At 44.5% G+C, this 22,882-nt stretch overlaps 1 protein-coding gene across 1 annotated transcript; it reads left to right on the top strand.

Annotated features, from left to right (window-relative positions):
* Positions 1-1,116: 1,116 nt before the first annotated feature.
* Positions 1,117-8,808, top strand: GALNT9 (polypeptide N-acetylgalactosaminyltransferase 9; the record flags this gene model as incomplete). Its single annotated transcript, XM_083373315.1, has 5 exons — positions 1,117-1,281; positions 2,094-2,231; positions 5,113-5,208; positions 5,574-5,741; positions 8,662-8,808. The coding sequence occupies 5 exons, from the start codon at positions 1,117-1,119 to the stop codon at positions 8,806-8,808; spliced, it is 714 nt and encodes a 237-aa protein (XP_083229441.1).
* Between the last annotated feature and the right edge of the window lie 14,074 nt (positions 8,809-22,882).

Genomic DNA, 22,882 nt, shown 5'->3' on the forward strand with positions numbered 1-22,882 from the left:
TTGCGAAACCTAAATGAGGCCCCATGAGATTTGAGAAGGGTTTACATTTAGCAAAAGTCTGGATGTTTTGCATCTAATAAAAGTTGCTCCTTCCTCCCTCCCTCTCTTCCTTTCTTTCATCCTCTCTTCCTCCTCCCTCTCTCTCTCCCTCTTTCCTTCCTTCCTTCCTTTGTCTTCCTCCTCCCTCCCTCTCTCTCTTCTTCTTTTTTCCTCTCTTCCTCCTCTCTCCCTCCCTCTCTCCCCCCTTCCTTTCTTTCTTTGTCTTCCTCCTCTTTCCCTCTCTTCCACCTTCCTTTCTTTCTTTGTCTTCCTCCTTTTCTCTCTTCCTCCTCCCTCCCTCCCTTCCTTTCTCTTCCTCCTCTCTCCCTCCCTCCTTCTTTTCTTTCATCTTCCTCCTCCCTCCTTCTCTCTTCTTCCTTTTTTCCTCTCTTCCTCCTCCCTACCTCCCTCTCTTCCACCTTCCTTTCTTTCTTTGCCTTCCTCCTCCTTCCCTCTCTTCCACCTTCCTTTCTTTCTTTGTCTTCCTCCTCCCTCCTTTTCTCTCTTCCTCCTCCCTCCCTCCCTTCCTTTCTCTTCCTCCTCTCTCCCTCCCTCCCTCCCTCCTTCTTTTCTTTCATCTTCCTCCTCCCTCCTTCTCTCTCCTCCTCCTCCTCCCTCCCTTAATCTTCCTTCTCTCTCTCTCTCTCCCTTTCTTCCTCCTTCTTTCCTTTCTTTGTCTTCTCCCTCCTTCTCTCTCTTCCTCCTCCCTCCCTCCCTCCCTCTAAAAATTCACACCTTTGCAGGTGGATTAATGGACACTACTTTCCCACAGCCCCTTCCATTACTCACACGCAAATCCTCGGGGTCTGGCGATACATGGCAGGGGGTTGGACTAGAAGACCTCCAAGGTCCCTTCCCACTCTGCTATTCTGTTTTCAAAATTAAGCACCTCTGAGGTCCCTTCCAGCCCAGGATTCTAGGTAATCTAGGACCTTGCGTGATTGCACAGTCCATTCCCATTTTCAGAAGAGGAGCTGCCCTTTGCTCAGGCTAAAACAGTCCTTCTTAACGACCCATTTTATGCACCCTCCATGACCTGCTTCACTTTTCCCACAGGTCTGGCAGTGTGGTGGGAGCATGGAAGTCCTGCCTTGTTCCCGCGTGGCTCACATTGAGCGCACGAAGAAGCCGTACAACAACGACATCGACTATTACGCCAAGCGCAATGCCCTGCGGGCGGCCGAAGTATGGATGGACGACTTCAAGTCCCACGTGTACATGGCGTGGAACATACCAATGACGGTAAGGGGAGGACTAAGGCCTCTTTCCCATGAGTGGAACATTCCTGAATGCTCCTATCAGCCAAGATAGAAGACAGGTCCCCCAGCCTGGTGAAACCGCCATTGAACTACCTCGGTGTCAACCCTGCTAACATCAGATCTTCTTGCTTTGACAATATATGAAAATACAACCATTTCCCCCTTAACTTGTGTGTTACTTTTAGAGTTAGAATTAGATGATGCTGCGGGTGGGGGGAGGAAGAATGTGTATGGGAATTAGTTAGACATAACAACATTGTAGTAGAGTGTTTTTCCCCCAAGGTTGTTTGAAATAAGAGATGATAAGAAATGGCAGGTTGGAGAACTGGAGGGAGGGCCTGCATTTCAAATTAATTGGAGAATGTGATTTATGACTGTTAATTAGAGGAGGGGATTGTGCTTTGATACTATGTGTTCAGGGGAAGGGAATTCAGATTTTGGCTTCGACCGTGTAGGTGCCGATGCCATGCTACTTGAATAAAGATTCTTTAAGGTAAACAATGCCTCAAAGTTCTTTGAAGAGTTTCATCTGTCGGAACCAGGACACTCGGCCTTTTTGATACCGCTCCATTCTCCCTACCCGATTCTACAGAGATTTAATTCATATTTATTTCCGGTTTTTAACAGCATCATTGGATTCAGAAGCTCCTTAAGTGGCCAAGGAGGGGATTGGGTAGGTTGGTGGAAGAACGGAGCTGTAGACCATGCCAACAGTTGTGTGAACTGGAGAACAAGCTGCTTAGAAAAACCAGCCTGCTCAAACGTTGTTTTGTGCTTTGTGTCTTTGTGTCACAGAACCCTGGAGTTGACTTCGGAGATGTGTCAGAACGGGTTGCTCTACGGCAGCGTCTGCAGTGCCGGAGTTTTAAGTGGTACCTGGAGAATGTGTATCCTGAGATGAGGGTTTACAACAACACCATCACGTACGGAGAGGTAACGGGGGAATCCCTGTCTCTCAAATCAATGGTTCAGTTTTATTCTAGTCTGGACTCTCCAGAGCTGAAAGGCACCAGGTTGGGGAAAAAAGTGATGGTCCTTGTTTAGCAACCAAACTGGGATTAGCAATTCTGTCATTAAGTAGAATGGTCCAAAGGGAAACTGTGACGGTGCTTATGAAGTTGCTTCAACTTTCCTTTGCTTTACCAGGTGACGGTGAGTTCCAGTCCTGTCTTAGGTATGAAAGCCAGTTGGGTGATTTTGGGCCAATCACCTGGAGAGAATAATAGAATAGAATAGAATAGAATAGAATAGAATAGAATAGAATAGAATAGAATAGAATAGAATGGAATGGAATGGAATGGAATGGAATGGAATGGAATGGAATGGAATGGAATGGAATGGAATGGAATAGAAAATGGAATGGAATAGAATAGAATAGAATAGAATAGAATAGAATAGAATAGAATAGAATAGAATAGAATAGAATAGAATAGAATAGAATGGAATGGAATGGAATGGAATGGAATGGAATGGAATGGAATGGAATGGAATAGAAAACAGAACAGAACAGAACAGAACAGAACAGAACGGAACGGAACGGAACGGAATGGAATGGAATAGAAAATGGAATAGAATAGAATAGAATAGAATAGAATAGAATAGAATAGAATAGAATGGAATGGAATGGAATGGAATGGAATGGAATGGAATGGAATAGAAAACAGAACAGAATAGAATAGAATAGAATAGAATAGAATAGAATAGAATAGAATAGAATAGAATAGAATAGAATAGAATAGAATAGAATATGGGATGGGATGGGACAGAAGAGAAGAGAGGAGAGGAGAAGAGAAGAGAAGAGAAGAGAAGAGAAGAGAAGAGAAGAGAAGAGAAGAGAAGAGAAGAGAAGAGAAGAGAAGAGAAGAGAAGAGGAGCCGGAAGGGACCTTGGGGGTCTTCTAGTCCAGCCCCCTGCTCAAGCAGGAGAACCTATACCATCTCAGACAAGTGACTGTCCAGCCTCTTCTTAAAAATCTCCAGTGATGGAACACCCACAACATCTGAAGGCAAAGCTGTTCCACTGGTTAATTGTCCTCACTGTCAGGAAGTTTCTCCTTAATTCCAGGTTGCTTCTCTCCTTGATCAGTTTCCAACCATTGTTTCTCGCCCTGCCCTCTGGTGCTTTGGAGAATAACATGACCCCCCTCTTCTTTGTGGCAGCCTCTCAGATACTGGAACACTGCTATCCTGTCTCCCCTATTTCTTCTTTTCTTCAGACTACCCAGTCAGCTTCCATGCCTATTGCCTAAGGCAGGACTAGAACTCACCACCTCCTAGCTTGGTTCCTAGCCTGGTGCCTTAACCATTAGACCCAACTGGCTCTCCAATAAGGGAAACTGCGGAGCGATATGGTGTCACATTGAAAGAAGGGTGCCCCCTCCCACACCCCAGCTGAAAAACACCCCAATAAATTCATAAATAATCCTCAAGTTCCTTAAGAATAAGGTGGGGGGGGGAGAGAGAATCTTCTTTCAACAGAGAAAGACATTCCTGAGAAATTGCCAAGACAATTTTGGCTTGGCACCGATATTTATGCTGCCCAAGGTAATTGCTAATCAGGTTATGAGTCTGATGTACAACTAGACACCTTCGCTGCTTGTCTCCTGGAATGGCGATTTGAAAACAGCTTCCCCGTTATTATTTTATTTTCCTGTTCAAAGACATCCTAATAAAAATAAGCCTTGTTGTCTTTGGCCTCTTGTCAACGGAGCAACTAAATATACGAGCAGAGAGATAAAACATACCGAGAGGTTGTAAAAATATATTTTCCCTCCACCGAAACACTCTATTTTTATTTATTTATTTTTAAAGCTGGGTCATAACAATAAAAAAAGGCACATCTTTCGCTACTGAATAACACCCGGTGTCGTAAAGCAGGACTGTCCCCACTTAAATGTTGGCAGCCCATTTGGAGAACGGGAAGGACAGTCGGTGCTTCCCGGCCTTAGAATTCGTGACAGGCGATGAAACGATATTTTATATCGTCTTGCAGAGGAGAGGGTTCCCATAACTTCTGATACTGGAGAGTTTGGGCTTATTTATTAAAGTCCTCTTCCGTTTTATTGCACTCTCCGAAGGTGCGGCGTTGTGTTTTTTTTTAAAGGACTCTTGGCTGGGAAACGGGATAGGAAAGGCGTTTGTCTGCCACAATTTGGTTTTGATTTCTGGTTTATCACAGTGGAAGGAAGGCACTAGTTAGATAGGAGATAGAGTGATGGCCTGTTTTCAGGAGTTGGAGGCATGGGTTGAGTCTCCATCCCTGGTCCATAAGGTCAGGCCATCTTCAAAGAGGGAATCCATCAATTACCAAAGGGGTATTTATTTAGCGTATGGCAAAAATATTCTTTCTTTCTTTCCTTCCTTCCTTCCTTCCTTCCTTCCTTCCTTCCTTCCTTCCTTCCTTCCTTCTTTCTTTCTTTCCTTCTTTTTCTTTCTTCTTTCTTTCTTTCTTTCTTTCTTTCCTTCCTTCCTTCCTTCCTTCCTTCCTTCCTTCCTTCCTTTCTTTCTTTCTCTTCCTTCCTCCTCTCCCTTCATTTCTATTTTTTTTCTTTCTCTCTTTCTCTCTCCTCCTCTCCTTCATTTCTATTCTTCCTTCTTTCTTTCTTTCTTTCTTTCTTTCTTTCTTTCTTTCTTTCTTTCTTTCTTTCTTTCTCTTCCTTCCTTCTCTCCCTTCATTTCTATTTTTTTCTTTCTCTTTCTCTCTCCTCCTCTCCTTTATTTCTATTTCTTCTTCCTTCCTTCCTTCCTTCCTTCCTTCCTTTCTTTCTTTTCTTTCTTTCTCCTTCAACTCTTATCTACCCTGGTTTTTATTTCAGGTACGCAACAGCAAAGCTAGCGGCTACTGCTTGGACCAGGGCGCAGAAGATGACAATAAAGCGATACTCTATCCATGCCACGGAATGTCTTCCCAGGTAAAAATGCACCTTTGGAAGTTCTTCTGGGGTCAAGCTTGATGGAAACCTTCACGTTTGAGAAGGAGAACTGATTTTCAAGCCAGGTTTGGGGCTGGAGGTTTAGAGACGGGCCACAAAGTTGTGAGGAACCTATAACCAAACTAGAGGCACATTTAATGCAAAACAGACCTGTGTCCTTCAGCCACAAAGTCGTTGACATGCAAATAGACCTCATGAGTTTGGGTGAGGAGGAACAATTTTAAAGAGGTGGGGTTTCGAACGGTGAGACGAGAGCTACATTTTCAGTGGCTCTTGCGTTGCATTTGTGGTTGCGGTGGACTTAACTCTGCTAATTATTTCCTTTGATTTGGTTTTGGTCTCAGCTTGTCCGTTACAGCACCGAAGGATTGTTGCAACTGGGCCCGCTGGGATCTACAGCGTTCCTCCCGGACTCAAAATGTCTCATAGATGATGGGAAGGGAAGGACCCCTGCGCTGAAGAAATGCGAAGATACGCTGAGACCAACCCAGCGACTCTGGGACTTTACACAGGTATTCCAGGCATGTCAGGATATACAGATATAAGTGGTACTGATGGAAGAGAATATTGGTAGCTGAGGGATGAACTGTGGGGTCCTTGGTGCTCTCGGAGCTGGGTGGTTTTCTTGCAGACGTTTCATGACCCAACTAAGGAGCATCATCATCAGTGCTAGAAGGGAGGTGGCTTTGTGGAGAGGAGGAGGAGGGGGGGAGGAAGAGGAGGGGGAGGACTGTGGGGTCCTTGGTGGTCTCTGAGCTTGGTGGTTTTCTTGCAGATGTTTCATTACCCAGCTAGGTAACATCATCAGTGCTATAGGGAGTGGGGTTTGCGGAGAGGAGGAGGAGGAGGAGGAGGAGGAGGAGGAGGAGGAGGAGGAGGACGACTGTGGGGTCCTTGGCACTCTCTGAGCTGGGTGGTTTTCTTGCAGATGTATCATGACCCAACTAGGGAACCTCATCAGTGCTAAAGGGAATGGGGTTTGCAGAGAGGAGGAGGAAGAGGAGGATTGTGGGGTCCTTGGTGGTCTCTGAGCTGGGTTTGCTTGCAGACATTTCATTACCCAACTAGGTAACATCATCAGTGCTTGAAGGAAATGGGGTTTGCAGAGAGGAGGAAGGAGGAGGAGGAGGAAGAGGACTGTGGGGCCCTTGGTGCTCTCTGAGCTGGGTGGTTTTCTTGCAGACATTTCACAACCCAACTAGGTAATGTCTTCAGTGCTATCAGATTATCCACACCCTCTTCCAACCCTGATGATGTTCCCCAGTTGGGTCATGAAACGTCTTCAAGAAAACCACCCAGCTCAGAGAGCACCAAGGACCCCAGAAGTATAAGTGAGGAAGTGAAAGAGAATGTTTAATTGGTTCAAACATTACACTTCCCAAGTCACTGCCAACTTACTGCCTTCCAGATCTATTGAGATTCCTGCTCCTACAACACTCAACCACCGTGCGGGTTGGGAACACTGGAGGTTCCATGGGATTCTGGGAGTTCTCTGGAATTCTGGGAGCTTACATGGAGGCTGAAATGAAATTGGACTAGCAAGCATGGAGGGTACCAAGTCAGGAAAGGCAAACGTATACAAAAAGGAACACACATGTAGAAATATTCCCCAGCTGGTTCCTATTATTATGAAGAGTCTCAAACAATTTGATTTTCCATTTAAGGGAAATAAAGCAATCAGTCATTTTGATTACATTTTTTTTTGCCTCTCTCTTCTCCTGATGCCTCCAGGCAATGCCAGTCCCTAACAGAAGATTTTGTTTTTTGAAGGAGAACACTGCATATTTAACTCTTCGCTCACCTGTCTTTTTTTTTTTCCACTGCATGCTCAGCTTTGGGACAGCCTTTTCCTCTTGTTCAAATTTCTGAACACACAAAGCCAGGTGTTTCAATTCTTCTTCTCCGCACCAGCAAGGATTACCATAGTCAGTTCTCCACATTCTCCTTTTTTTTTAAAAAAAAAAATCCAATATTCTGGCTTATCTCCTCCTCCATTGTAGCAGTCAGCAGAGTCATCCCAGCCAACCGATTTTTTCTTTCCCTTCTAAATCCTACAGCATGTAATTTCCATATTTTGCTTCCCCCCCCCAATTTTCATCTGAGATAGGAGGGTGTTCCCTCCTCACTTCATCTACTAGCAATTTAAGTCCTATTCAGGTCTTGCTGTGAATTTGAGAGTGCAGAAGCCCGGGACCAATATATACGTTGTGATAATGATCTCTGCACTTGGTTGCTAAGAATGATGCAGTTAAATGTACCTCTAAATATATTTAGAAGTAAATAAACAGGCTGACGAACGATTGCTGAACTGCAGATGTCTAGTCCCACAAAGAGATGGACAAGCGGGGGTGACAGGATAGCCATCTTGCAGTACTTGAGGGACTACCACAAAGAAGAAGGGATCAATTTATTCTCCAAAGGATCTGAGGGCAGGGCAAGAAGGAATGGGTGGAAAGTAATCAAGGAGAGAACCAACCTAGAAATAAGGAGAAATTTCCTGACAATGAGAACAATTTGTGGAAGGGCTTCCCTCCAGAAGTTGTGGATGCTCCGTCACTGGAGGTTTTCAAGAAGAGACCGGACAGCCATTTGTCTGGAATGGTAGAGGGTCTTTTGCCCGAGCATGGGGTTGGACTTGAAGACCTCCAAGGTCCCTTTCCAACTCTGTCAGTCTGTTATTTAGGGTCCTGACTTGATAATTTTGCAAGATAAAGAAATTCCTGGGATATTATTTTACCAAGAGTATAAACTTTACTGATTAAACTACATTGGCATAGATCAGGGGTGGGCAACCTTGGCTCTTTTATGACTCGTGGACTTCAACTCCCAGAATTCCTGAGCCAGCCATTCTGAGGGGAAAGGGAGGGGTTTCCAAGCTGAGCCACGCTGGTTCAGGAATTCTGGGAGTTGGAGTCCACGAGTCATAAAAGAGCCAAGGTTGCCTGCCTCTGGCCTAGGCCGCTTTATGACTCGTGGACTTCAACTCCTAGAATTCCTAAGCCAGCCACGCTGAGGAGAAATGGAGAGGTTTCCATACTGAGCCATGGCTGGCTCAGGAATTCTGGGAGTTGAAGTCCACGAGTCATAAAAGAGCCAAGGTTGCCCACCCCTGGCATAGATGAAGTGAAACCAGCTCTGGGTTTCCCATGCAAAACCTAGCATACAGTTGACCAATGTCTTCTTAAAAACTTCCAGTGTTTTGAGCATTCACAAGCATTCTGGAGGCAAGTCGTTCCACTGGTCAATTGTCCTGACTGTCAGGTAATTTCTCCTTTGTTCTAGGTTGCCTCTCTCCTTGATTAGTTTGCCACCCATTGTTTCTTCTCTTGCCTTCTCTTAATCCTTGGGGTGATTCGTATTGTTTTTTTCCTGTCTTTGCCTGTCTGGGAAAAGCTACGAGCACTCACAATCCTTCCTCTTCCTTCCTTACAGAGTGGGCCAATCATCAGCCGAGATACTGGCCGGTGTCTAGAAGTAGAAATGTCTAAAGATGCCAACTTTGGACTTAGATTGGTAGTACAGAGATGCTCGGGGCAAAAATGGATGATCAGAAATTGGATAAAACACGGAAGGCACTGATTTCCAAGCTGAAAAGAACGAGGACGCCTTTTCTCCAGCTCCCACGTGCGTTAATCTCTCTGAGGGTTGTAGATTAAATAGGACTCAGAGGAAGAAACCATGATGGCTAAAAGAAGAAGGCCAGGGTGCAGTTTTAGGGTGTTCTTCTTCTCCTTCTTTTTTTAAAGGAACAGTGTGGAGTGCCTTGTCGATGATGAAAAAGCTGACATGTCAAGGAGGACACTAATCTAGGACTTGTTCCTTGATAGACTTAGTTGGGTTGGTTCTGAAGGAAGATCAGCCTAGAAAGCCTTCGCCTTGTCCCATGTCAATCAGAAGCGACTCCAATCTATCCTTGTACGGTTGGGTGACCGAGAAAGAATTCTCCAAGTTTCCTCAAGTTTCTTTCTGATGGATAAAAGAGAGAGAGAGAGAGAAATAGACAATAGAATCAAACTTTGCTTTGGGTCTCGTGGAGGGGGGGGATGGGAAAAATAGGGAGGGTAGCCATAATTTGGGATGATTTGGTAAAGCGGATGGATCTTGTGCCTCGTTGGTCCTGTTCCAGGTGGATTTTGTAGCTTTAAGTTGCTTGGCTGGATGCACAACTCTTGCGGTGGACAGACCCATGGTGCCTTTTCTACTGCGCTTCCTATCCTGGGGAACTGGGAAGCCACACAACGTCAGCATGTCTGATTAACTGTTTCAAAAGCACCCCTATGGCAACAATGAGTACCCTGTAAATAAATTACACTGTCCTCCCTCACCAAAAATAATAATAATAATAATAATAACATGATACATGATCTGTTTCCAGCAAGTTGACTTGAATGGCAGTTGGATCACAAGAGCCTGCTTATTTCTTGCTGCTGAACTTGGAACAAGAAGACGGATGTTGTGTGTTTCAGCCCTACCTTCACACCAGCCTGCAGAAGGGATGCTGGGTGGTGAGAGGTACTTTGATTTGGGGTGTGTGTGTGTCTATCACACCTGTGATGTTCCAATGGTACCTGTGAACCCCAGGTCTAAGGTGCGACTTCTAAGGACTTTCCAAACATTTCTTGTCAAGTTGTAATTTTTCCAATGGGTTGGAAAGGAGGCATTATTAAATGCCTGGGGACTCATCCTATTGGCTGCATTTCATTCGTTCATTTGGCATTAAATTTTAATTGACCACATTGATTTTTGTCCCAGTAGCATCTGCTTTTACAAACGGCCCCAAAGAAAGTGAGTTATGGCCGTCTTCAACACTTATGAGCATTGCAGAGAAGAGCGGGTGGGGGTGACAACCTGAGGGCAGGACAAGAAGTAAGGGACAAACGTTATCAGAAAGAGTTCCAATCTAAAACTAAGAAGACATTTCCTAACAGTGAGAACAATTCATCAGTGCAATGGCTGAGAAGTTGTGGGCGCTCCAATACTGGACATTTTTAAAAAGCCATTGGACAGCCATTTGCCCAGAGTGGCTTAGGGCAGGGGTAGGCAACCTTGGCTCTTTTATGACTCGTGGACTTCAACTCCCAGAATTCCTGAGCCATCCACCCTGAGGGGAAAGGAAGAGGTTTCCAGGCTGAGCCAGGCTGGCTCAGGAATTCTGGGAGTTGAAGTCCACGAGTCATAAAAGAGCCAAGGTTGCCTACCCCTGGACTCTAGGGTCTTCTGCTTGAGTAGGGGGTTGAGTAGGGGGTTGGACTAGAAGACCTCAAGGGACCTCAAGGTCCCTTCGAACTCAGTTATTCTGTATTCTGCAGTGTCCCCACGGTCACGTGATCAAAATCCAAACGCGTGTCAGTTGTAGTGACGTGATCCCCTTTTGCGACCTCCTTCTGACAAAGTCAATGGGGAAGCCAGATTCACTTTAACAACCGTGTTATAAATTAACAACCGCAGTGATAGGCTTAACCGCTGTGCAAATAACAGTGGCAGAACTCGCTTCACAAATGTCTCGCTTCGCAACGGAAATGGGGGGCTGAATTGTAGTCGTGAGCTGAGGACTCCCTGTATAGCTTCTGAGCATGGTGGGTGTCCCACAGCTCCTCCAGGAGATGGTTTTGGGTCTGAATTGTTTGGCCTTCCCAAGATATTCACTTCAGCTGCAGCCCCGGTTGAAAAAGTGCCTTTGATGCAAGTTGGATGTGGCACCGATCTTCAGCAGAAGCATTTCGGAGGCGGACAGCTTTGGTTCCCACAGTCAGATCCTATCAAAGCTATTTCTAAGCTTGTGTACCAAGGAGAGAGAAATGGACCTTTCAGAGAGAAATGCCTTGGTGGAAAGGGACAGGTTTGACCTGGTGTTGAATTGTTTTTTAAAAAATTTATATGTATACCTGTCTAGTTTCTTCTTAAAAACTTCAGGTGATGGAACACCCACAATTTTTGGAGGCAAGCTGTTCCACTCAGAAGAATAGAACAGAACAGAACAGAACAGAATAGACAAAATATGGAATAGAATGGAATGGAACAGAATTAGAATAGAGTAGAGTAGAGTAGAGTAGAGTAGAGTAGAGTAGAGTAGAGTAGAATAGAATAGAATAGAATAGAATAGAATAGAATAGAATAGAATAGAATAGAATAGAATAGAATAGAATAGAATAGAATAGAATAGAATAGAATAGAATAGAATAGAATAGAATAGAATAGAATAGAATAGAAGAATAGGATAGGGTAGAAGAATAGAATAAAACAACAACAGAACAGAACAGAATAGAATAACAGGAATAGAATAGAATAGAATAGAATAGAATAGAATAGAATAGAATAGAATAGAATAGAATAGAATAGAATAGAATAGAATAGAATAGAATAGAATTAGAATAGAATAGAATAGAATAGAGAAAATATGGAATAGAATAGAACAGAAGGGAACAGAACAGAACAGAATAGAACAGAGAAAATATAGAATGGAATGGAATGGAATAGAATAGAATAGAATAGAATAGAATAGAATAGAATAGAATAGAATAGAATAGAATAGAATAGAATAGAATAGAAAATATGGAATGGAATGGAATAGAATAGAATAGAATAGAATAGAATAGAATAGAATAGAATAGAATAGAATAGAATAGAATAGAATAGAATAGAATAGAAAATATGGAATGGAATGGAATAGAATAGAATAGAATAGAATAGAATAGAATAGAATAGAATAGAATAGAATAGAAAATATGGAATGGAATGGAATAGAATAGAATAGAATAGAATAGAATAGAATAGAATAGAATAGAATAGAATAGAATAGAATAGAATAGAATAGAATAGAATAGAATAGAATAGAATAGAATAGAAATAAGGAAAGAATAGAATAGAATAGAATAGAATAGAATAGAATAGAATAGAGACCAGAATAGAATAGAATAGAATAGAATAGAATGGAATGGAATAGAATAGAATAGAATAGAATAGAATAGAATAGAATAGAATAGAATAGAATAGAATAGAATAGAATAGAATAGAATAGAATAGAATAGAATAGAATAGAACGTAGAGTAAGAATAGAATAGAATAGAATAGAATAGAATAGAATAGAATAGAATAGAATAGAACGTAGAGTAAGAATAGAATAGAATAGAATAGAATAGAATAGAATAGAATAGAATAGAATAGAATAGAATAGAATAGAACGTAGAGTAAGAATAGAATAGAATAGAATAGAATAGAATAGAATAGAATAGAATAGAATAGAAGCTGGAAGGGACCTTGGAGGTCTTCTAGTCCACCATCTCAGACAAGTGACTCAGTCTCTAGCCCCTTGTTAAAAATCTCCAGTGATGGAGCGCCCATGATTTCTGTGGGCAAGCTATTCTACTATTCTGTATATATAATTCTCTTTGTGGCATTGTGTCACCTGACATTGAGGCTTCTACTCTGGAGGCTAGAACACACTAAAGAAATCCACTTCTTTCTGTCTACCCACACAGTTTTCTGACCTGAATCAACTTGGACTTGTGTACGTGTGTTTTATGTGCAAGCATGCTTTTAAAACCTGGTCACGTGCTCGTCAGAAATGAACAGAAATGAGATTACATGTGCCAAGAGCTCAACTCAAACACTAAACGGTAGCAAGTCAGCTAAAAGACAGATCCAAGCTAGAATTCAGTAGAAACCTCCTGACAGTGAGAACAATTAATCAATGGATCGGCTTCCCTCCAGAAGTTGTGAGTGCTCCAACACTGGAGGTTTTCAAAAAGAGACTGGACAGCCATTTGTCCAGACCCTGCTATAGGCTCTCTTGCTTGGGCAGGGGGTTGGACTAGAAGACCTCCAAGGTCCCTTCCAACTCCGATATTCTATGTTCTACTAATGGCTTATTTCTATCCACTGCCTTTGCATGGGACTTGAATCTAGTTAGGAGCTGTTGCTTAGAACTAGGTGCTAACTTGTGGGTAACCTCACTGCTTACTGAGAATGGGAATAACTCCATATTACCAATAGGATCTACTCCTATTTTCTCAGACAAATTCATCCTTTGTAAGGCTGAAAAGAAATTTGTGTGTTAATAATTTCTTTCCAAGGGGCCCCGGAGTAGAGTTGGGGATCGTGGGAAGTAGACTTGCTTGCCTATGGCTTCCGTTGTCAATGGTTTCAAAGAACAATGAGTATTGAATGGCTTCTCAGGAACATTAAAACTTGGGTAGATCGTCCACCTACAGAAGTTGAATGAATGAACCTTTATTGTCAAAGTACAGCCATGTATACATTGAGATTGGCTGAGCCTCCCTTCGTGCCCACCCCCACCCCACAACTCACAGTGACAACAAACCCTCCATCTGATTATACTATGTGAGCTAATTGCACAACACACCGGCCTCACAAGTCAATCATACATAAAGTTTATAAAATTATTTCCCGTTCAAGAGCCTAACAGCCCATGGATAAAAGCTGTTCTTCAGCCTGTTGGTACGGCTGTCTATACTCCTATATCTCCTACTCAATGGTAGGAGAGTAAAGAGGTACTGACCAGGGTGTGAGTCGTCCCTGAGAATTTTCCTCACTCTTCCAAGGCAGCGGGCTCTGGCGAGGTCATCCAGTGGTGTCAGGGGACAGCCCACAATGTCTTGTGCTGTGCTCACCACCCTCTGTAATACTTTCCTGTCCGCGGCTGTCAGACCAGCATACCAAACCACAATACAGTACAAGAGGACGCTCTCTATAGTAGACCGGTAAAATTTTATAATTTTACAATTCTCCAAAGAATTCTCAAGGGGGTCTCAACTGTCCAAAGCAAGAGATTTTTCCGTAGAAGCCTTTGTGGGGAAGTAGGTCTCTAGGGTCTAAGCCAGGGGTAGGCAACCTTGGCTCTTTTATGACTCGTGGACTTCAGCTCCCAGAATTCCTGAGCCAGCATAGCTGACTCAGGAATTCTGGGAGTTGAAGTCCACGAGTCATCAAAGAGCCAAGGTTGCCTACCCCTGGTCTAAGCGAAGAATTTCCAGGAAAAAAAGCTGGGCACCTCTAACCTAAGCTGCTGTTCATGAGGGGAACGCTCAAATGGAGACCGATCAAACAGAATAACAGAGCTGGAAGGGGCCTTGGAGGTCTTCTAGTCCAACCTCTTGCCCGTACGCTTCCAGAAATGGAAATTTCAGGGAAGACCTGCTGCGTTGACATCGTTGCCCAAGCCCCATTCCTCTTTCTTTCCAGGCGTCTCTGCCAAACAGCACAGAGATTTCTTTTGGGGATGTTTTCCCATCTGGGGATGTCAGAGGTGAGAAGTCATTTAGCCAAATGTGTGTTGCCCAGTCAACATTTATTCCAGCTCCGTTCACATTTTGCCCATCAGGGAAGCCAAAGGAGACACACAAAAAACCCCATCTCTGCCAAGCTTTTTGCTCTTTAGAATTTTAATTAAGGGGTCCTGCTAGGAGGAAAGCTAGCTGAGATGTCTTGGGCTGAGATAATAATATCTTGAAAGGCATAGGTCACCGCCGAGCTTCGGTGCAGCTTATGTTTTAATAATACCTTCTTGTTCTAGATATCCTCCTGAAAGCTGTGTAACTTCAGAATACTGATTTGTTTGCTTTATAAATTGCTTTCTCTCATTGGAGAACACGCCTGGAAAGAGTCAGCCATGACTGGAATGGTCAAAGATGGATTTCGATTCAATTAACCGATGGTAAATCGATCTCCCGGAGCTTTCCACTGCAGTCCAATTTATTTTATTTTATTTTTTTTAAAAAAAATGGGTTTCCTCAGCAGGAAATGAAGGCAGTTCTCCTAAAATCTAGCCCACCATTCTCCTTCCGTTGACTGAGCGTCTGATCTACACAATCTGTGGTGTGGGGAAATCCTAAATTGGATGCCTTCACAAAGAAGTAAGTACAAAAAGAACTCAATCTTGGATTGAAAGAAAACCAGTCAAGGAAATCTGGATGTTTAAGGCAAGAAAGAGTGCAGCGAAGAGCAAGAAAGATGATCAGGGGGCTGGAGGCTAAAACATACGAAGAACGGTTGCAGGAATCGGGTATGCCTAGCTTAATGAAGAAGAGGACGAGGGGTGACATGATAGCAGTCTTCCAGTATCTCAGGGGCTGCCCCAAAGAAGAGGGAGTCAAGCTATTCCCCAAAGCACCTGAAGGCAGGACAAGAAGCAACGGATGGAAACTAGTCAAGGAGAGAAGCAACCTGGAACTAAGGAGGAATTTACTGACAGTAAGAACAATTAACCAGTGGAACTGCTTGCCTCCAGAAATTGTGAGTGCTCCAACACTGAAGATGTTTAAGAAGAGATTGGACAGCCATTGTCTGGAATGGTGTAGGGTTTCCTGCCTGAGCAGGGGGTTGGACTAGATGACCTCCCAGGTCCCTTCCAGCTCTGTTATTCTGTTACTCTGTGGGATTCTCATCAACTGTCCCTTCAGACAGGAAGGCTCCCAGCTCTGCGTTTTATTTGATTTTCACGGCTGAACACTTCCCGCTCGTGGTTGCAATGACGCCTTGGCATTACCGTTCTGTGAAAGAGATTTCTGGTGATTGTCCCAGGAAGAGTTGATGATCTCATTTCACTCAGAGGTAAAGCAAAATTACTAAGCCTTCACTTCTGAATCGAAGCTCCTCTTGATGGCAGCGGGGAAATCAAAAGCAGAGAGGATGGGGAGAATTTCTGAGGGGAAAGAAAGAAAAGAAAGCAAGGTCCGAATTTCACACTCCCGTGCAAAAGAAGCATCACAGTGGCTCAGGCAGCTGAGAATTTGCCAGATTGTGACTTCCTTCCTTCCTTCCTTCCTTCCTTCCTTCCTTCCTTCCTTCCTTCATTCATTCCCTCTCATTCCCATTTCCCTCCCTCTCATTCCCACCTCCCTCCTTCCTCCCTCCCTCCCATCATAATTTCCTTCCTTCCTTCCTTCCTTCCTTCCTTCCTTCCTTCCTTCCTCCCCCTCCTCCCTCCCTCCTTCCTCCCTCCCTCCCTTCCTCCCTTCCTCCTTCCTTTCTGCCTTCTTTCTTTCCTTGCCTCCCTCCTTCCCTCCTTCCTCCCTCCCCCTCCCTCCCTCCCTTTCTCCATCCCTCCCTTCCTTCTTTCTTCCCTCCCTTCTTCCTCCCTGCCTCCCTCCCTTCTTCCTTTCTGCCGTCTTTCTTTCCTTGCCTCCCTCCTTTCCTCCTCCCTCCCTCTCTCCCTCCCTTCTTCCTTCTTTCCTTGCCTCCCTCCCTCCTCCCTTCCTCCCTCCCTCCCTCCCCATTTTCATCTTCCTCCTCCTCCTCCCTGCCTCCCTACCTTCCTTTTTTCCTTCCTTCTTCCTTCTTGCCAAGTTACATATATAATCTTACAAATGGGGGTGGTTCTGCTGTCCCTGCCTGCTATAATTATTTTTGACCCATCTCCCACCGTTTATCTCCCTGCCAGTTGCAGGAAACACAAGCCTTTGCATGCTTTCACTCCCCGCTGATGCGAGGTCTCTCTTCCAGACAGATTCTCTTACAGAATTTTCCAAAGGAGCACCAACAGAGCAAAGGCAGGCTCCAGACCCCCAATTTTTAATCCAGCCTGCAATCAAACTTTCATTATTGTGTTATGGCTCTTGTTGCCTTCAGGTTGAACCTTGACGACCTTTGCCAACAAAATCAATACCCACATAGTTGTTTTTTTATTATTATTATTATTACTACCTTTACTCGGTCAGGAAAACAGCTTTCTTCTGCTTCTTAAATAAAACACGAGGTGTTCTTTAAGATGTTTTCCGCAGAGGTGTGTCAAGGAATCCAGATTTTATTAGGCTCTTCGCCTGACGCAATAAAACACTGACTCTTTGCCCTGATGCTTGACATCCTTAATTTCTACATGGAGAGTATTGACGAATCAGGGCTTAAAAACCACACAGTTCCAGTAACACTGTTCTTCACACAATTCCTTCCAACCGACCCTGTAAAATAACACGTGGAATATATAGCGGGTAATTATTTCTTAGGTGATAGCTCCATTTCCTGATCTCTGTCCCTGCAAAAAGATAATTGCAAGACTTCCTCTTTTTTTTTCTTTCCCCCAAAAGGGCTGCTAAAAACTTACCTAGATGGCTGGTGAAGACAGCGTTTGATCTTAGGAGCTTAAAGGTTTAGGGTCTTGCAGAAAAGAGGGGACAGGGAATTTTTAAAACTTTTTTTCTTCTTTTTAAAGACAAGCAAGGAATCCATAAGCAGGCCCCGTGGGCTTCTATTTCTTTACTTTTCAGGTTTTTGCCAAAGTGAGAGTCTGAATCTGCTGCGGAAAAACCCCCGGCCATTTCACAGGTGAATTTCAACCCTTGCAAAGCTGCTATACTAGCCATTAGATCTGCTGGCAATGGAGTAATTTACCCCTACGGATTGCTTGATTATGTGCCATCGAAGTGGCGTTGACTCTTAGTAGTCATCTAAAGGTTGATCGGTCCCAAATCTGGTCCTTCAGGTCTTCTAAATGGTGCCCCATCACTACCGCGATGGTCTCTATCCATCTTGCTGCTATCTTTCTTCCCTTACCTCCATCTTTCCCAGCATCAGAGCCTTCTCCAGAGAAATGGATCTTCACATCATATGTCTGAAGTAGGCTAATTGGAACCTGGACATTTGGGCCTAGAGTGAGAGCCATCGGTTGGTCTCCTGGATTTTTACCGATTACTCAACCAGATGGTGGTTAGGGAAAATAAGATGGTAACCTTAGCTGGTAGATGCACCAACATCAGACTAGGCTAGGCTAGGCTAGGCTAGGCTAGGCTAGGCTAGGCTAACTAGACTAGACTAGACTAAGAGAAGAGAAGAGAAGAGAAGAGAAGAGAAGAGAAGAGAAGAGAAGAGAAGAAAAGAGAAGAGAAGAGAAGAGAGGAGAGGAGAGGAGAGGAGAAGAGAAGAGAGAAGAGAAGAGAAGAGAAGAGAAGAGAAGAGAAGAGAAGAGAAGAGAAGAGAAGAGAAGAGAAGAGAAGAGAAGAGAAGAGAAGAGAAGAGAAGAGAAGAGTTGGAAGCGACCTTGGAGGTCTTCTAGCCCAACCCTCGGCTCAGACAGGGAAAGCTTTACCATTTGGGAAAAATGGTTTTCCAATCTCTTCTTAAAAGACTCCAGTGCTGAAGCACCCACAACTTCTGGAAGAAGGGAGGGATGAAAGAAGGAGGGAGGGAGGGAGGGAGGGAGGGAGGGAGGGAGGGAGGGAGGAAGGAAGGAAGGAAGGAAGGCCATCCTGGCCAACCATTTGACCAGGATGGCCTAAGATCTCCTGCTTGAGCTGGGGGTTGGACTAGAAGCTGTCCAAGGTCCCCCTTGTTAGCTCCATAATCCTAGGTTCATTGATCAACTCTGTTACCTGCCAAAGGTCTTCTGTCTTCTCTTTACAGTCCCGAGTCTCGGGACCTCTCTTTGGCTGCCTGCCTTCCTCTCCATTCCCACGTTCTCCCTCGCTGCAGATGCAAGTCCAATTAACCAAAAGCCATCTTGATCTGGCCGTAATCGCCAGCCATAGGCTCAAGGGGACAGAACGCTTTTCATGGGCTCCACTGATTTGAAACGTCCCGTTTTGCAGAGAGAGAGAGAGAGAGAGAGAGAGAGAGAGAGAGAGAGAGAGAGAGAGGGAGAGGGAGAGAAAAGCAGGCTTGCTGGGACAAGAAATACAGGCCACGAAAGGGTCGTGTGAAGCTGTATTCTGAACACGGCCTCCCGCTTGGCAAAGCACAATAGAGCTTGATCAATCCGGAAGGCTTTTCGAAGCCCTACTCTAGGTTGTTAGATTCCACCATCCTGCCCTCATTTAAAACGTTTTTCCTTTTTCCTTTTTTTTCTTTTTTTAAACAAAAAGGCCGATCCACTTGGCACAGAGCTCTGAGCTGCCTACGGAATAATCTTTAGAAGACGCCATGGGAAATTATATTCATCGAGCTGCAGGGAGGGGGAAATGAGGATGATCTCTCCCCCCCTTCCCATCACATGGTCTTCACACCCTGCCGATTCCTGGAACCGCGTTGTTATATTCTGTGTCTTTGTGTCGCTGTCTTTTTTGGCTTCGTTATCGGAGGGAAGGGATGAAGGGCCTTCCTCTATAGCCCTCTTGGCTTTGAATGGATTTATTCCAAATTAAAATGATTAGAAACACCTCCCTTTGCCAGCTGGAACGCGAGCTGCCTCCCAGATTAAATGTGCAGGACTACAACTTCCATTATCCCTTGCCAGGGTGGCAGTGGGCTAGTGAACAGTTCTGCTTTTCCCGTCGATATAAATTATGTTTATTTGACTTTCTCAGGGGCCAACGTTCAAGAAGCTCGTGGCAAGGTGGAAATTGCCAAAAATAAGAAAGCCATTGTGAGAAGAATAAAAAAAAAATTGGGGGGGGGGCGTTTCCTTCCCCCCCCCCCGAGCTGGGATTTCTCAAGAACACATAAAAAAAATGAAATCCGGACATACTGTGAGAAAGGAGATGTATTCCCCAAAGCCAAGAGTTTTGTTTTGGGGGGTAGACCACAGAGAAAATGGGGTCCAGAGACTTGGTTTTCTAGGGATTGATCCTTGCTGTGGACTTGGAGAGTGTGGTTTGTGTGTGTGCTGGTTCTGTGTGTAATGTAGTGGGTCCGACGCAAGGAAGAGACGCCAGCCGGAGTACGTGTTCAGCTCTTTATTGGGGGGGGGAATGTACTGAAGAACAAGGGCTACCTGGCCTCCTTAAGTACCTAGCCAGGTAGGCAACCAGCCAATGGGGTTAGCCCTAGGTTTCCCGCCGAAACTAGGTTTCCCGCCAAAACCGTCCAGGCCAACGCCCCCTGGTGGCTGTTGCTATGCGGCTGCCTGCATCAGGATACATAACACCGTGTGTGTGTGTCCTTCCTGTTTAGATGTGCAGATTGAGGTGTTCCTGCCCCGGGCTTTGATTCTGAGGTTCGTGTGAAATCCGGAAAGGAAGATTCCCCACAGATATGTAGATTTCTCCCAAGGTGTGGATTTATTGTGAGGGGATCTGGTAGTTTTGTTTTGTTTTTTAATCCTGAGGGGATTCCTGTGCTTTGTCCCAAAGGTGCTTTTTTCAAGAGGCAATTGGACTTCCTTGGTTTTTCCTTGAAGGCGTTTCGCTTCTCATCCGAAAACTACTTCAGTTCTGACTGAATGGAGGAGGATGGAAGGATTTATATTCCTTTGCAGTCACCTGGTCGTTAATACTCTTCCGGAGAGTCGTTGAGGCCACTTGGAGGTTTATCTGTGCCCTCAGGGTCACCTGAATCAGGGCGCAGATGGGTGGTGGAACCCTTTTGGACTGTTGAAAGGACTGTGTTGTAGACTGGAGATAGACGGTGTCCTATCCCTCCCCCTCTGTTGAGGGAGGGTTGTTCAATTTTGACCTAGATGGTCTCTATAACTCCTCTTTCAAACCAGCGTGTCATGGTTCCGACAGATGAAACTCTTCAAAAGAACTTTGAGGCATTGTTTACCTTAAAGAATCTTTATTTTGAGTAGCATAATAACGGCACTGCATAATCGAAGCAAAAAACTGATTTCTCCTCCCCTGAGCACACAGTATCCAAGCATAATTCCCTCCTCCAATTTACAGTCATAAATCACATTCCCCAATTAGTTTGAAGCACGGGCTTCCTCTCCAGCTCTCCAGCCTGCCAATTCTTTATCAGCTCTGGGCTCAGTAACCTTGATTCTCATGCTATGTTTAGTGTTGTTATGTCTAGCTGGACTCTCATTCACATCTTCCTCCCCCTCCCATCATCATCTAACTCTAAAAGCAAAAGGTAAAAGATGGCTACAATTCCATCTGTTGTCAATGCAAAAACATCCGATGTTAGCAGTGTTGACACAGCGGTCCTCCGTCCAAAATGTGGACATTGCTATCTTCGAAAGACTGGCCTTTTGTCTTTCAAATGCAGATGGACGGCTGAATCTCGTGAGACGCTATTCTAAATGTTGAGATTGTATGTTTATTGCGAGAGTGGTCAGCAATTTGGAGAGTGGCTAAAGTGTGTGTGTGTGGGGGGGCAAACCTGAGGCCTTTTAACTTCCAACACATGATTTCAATTTGATCTTGAATTGATACTGCCCTATGGTGCCACTCAAAGCCCACTGACAAATTGTGGCAAGGATAGATTTTTTATAGGATATCCCTTACGGGTAGTCCTCAGCTTCCAGCAATTCATTTGGTGACCGTTTCAAGTTACAACGGTACTGCGGAAAAAAAGTGACTTTTTTTCACCCTGATGACCATTGCAACATCCCACAGTCACGTGATCCAAATTCAGAAACTCAGCAACCGACTCATCTTTATGGCGGTTGCAGGGTCCCAGGGTCACGTGATCCCCTTTTGCAAACTTCTGACCGGCGAACGCAATGGGGAAGGCAGTTTCACTTAACGACCGTGTTACTAGCTTAACAACTGCAGTGAATTCCGTAACAAATGGGGCAAAAAGAGCCCCAAGAGCCTTGGTGGAGCAGTGGGCTAATGCCTCCTTAGGTAACACCAGCTGCCTGCAATTATTGCAGGTTTGCATCCCACCAGGCTCAAGGTTGACTCAGCCTTCCATCCTTCCCAGGTAGGTAAAATGAGGACCCAGATTGTTGGGGGCAATAAGCTGACTTTGTAATAATGCCGCTTGGGGTGTGTGTGAAAGCCCTAATAGGCAGGCATATACATAGAATGAAGGCTACTGCTACTGCTAAGCTTGTAAGCCGCCCTGAGTCTTCGGAGAAGGGCGGGATATAAATGGAATTAAAATAAATAAATAAAATAAATAAAAAGGGTGGTAAAATGGGGCAAAACTCACTTTACAAAAGAAACCTAGCAACATAAATTTTGGGCTCGTATGCCGAGGACTATCTGCACCGCAAAGCTTCTCCTGGGTTGTATGGATTCCAGAGCCCTCGACCCAACGTGGCTGATGCATTCAGCCAAGGGGGATCCAGCCGAACTGCAGAAAATACACAAAAGGGCACGGGCTATTTTTAAGTAGGACGGATGAGAGTAATTTACATTCTGAGCATCTTGGTCGGAGGAGATGTGCCATAAATACTGGCGGAAGGGTCCCAGCACTTCCCCTCCAGTGGCTTGTAAATGACACGGTCCTAAAAAAAAAAGGATGCAAATGAAATTAAAATAAATAGCAAGAGAAAGAGAGCGAGGATAATCAAGACAAAAGCAAGGTTTGGATGTGTGTGTGCAAATTAAGCAAGCAGGAAGGGTGGGCATGCCCATTTGCATACTTAAATATTGTCTTGATTAAGTCTAATGAACCTATTCTTACTGGGGTATTTGGTGCTGCGAAGCAATGTTGGGTATTAGCTCATGAATATTCAGATTTGGTTCTCAATTAGTTGACCAGCTCAAAGGTTATGGTAGCATTCATTTTTCTCAATTACGCATCTTGGGGGCTGAAAGAGAGTAACCCATTTGAGGTTCAAGAGAAGAATATTAGCTCTCATCCACAGGGCCATTAGAACATCTGAACATAGACGAGCAACAAAGATGATCAGGGGACTGGAGGCTAAAGCATACGAAGAACAGTTACAGAATTGGGTATGTCTAGTTTAATGAAGAGAAGGACGAGGGGCGACATGATAGCAGTCTTCCAATATTTGAGGGGCTGCCACAAAGAAGAGGGAGTCAAGCTATTCCCCAAAGCACCCAAAGGCAGGACAAGAAGCAACGGATGAAAG

Source organism: Vipera ursinii (genome assembly GCF_947247035.1).
Source record: "Vipera ursinii genome assembly, chromosome: 14".
Lineage (NCBI taxonomy): Eukaryota > Metazoa > Chordata > Lepidosauria > Squamata > Viperidae > Vipera > Vipera ursinii.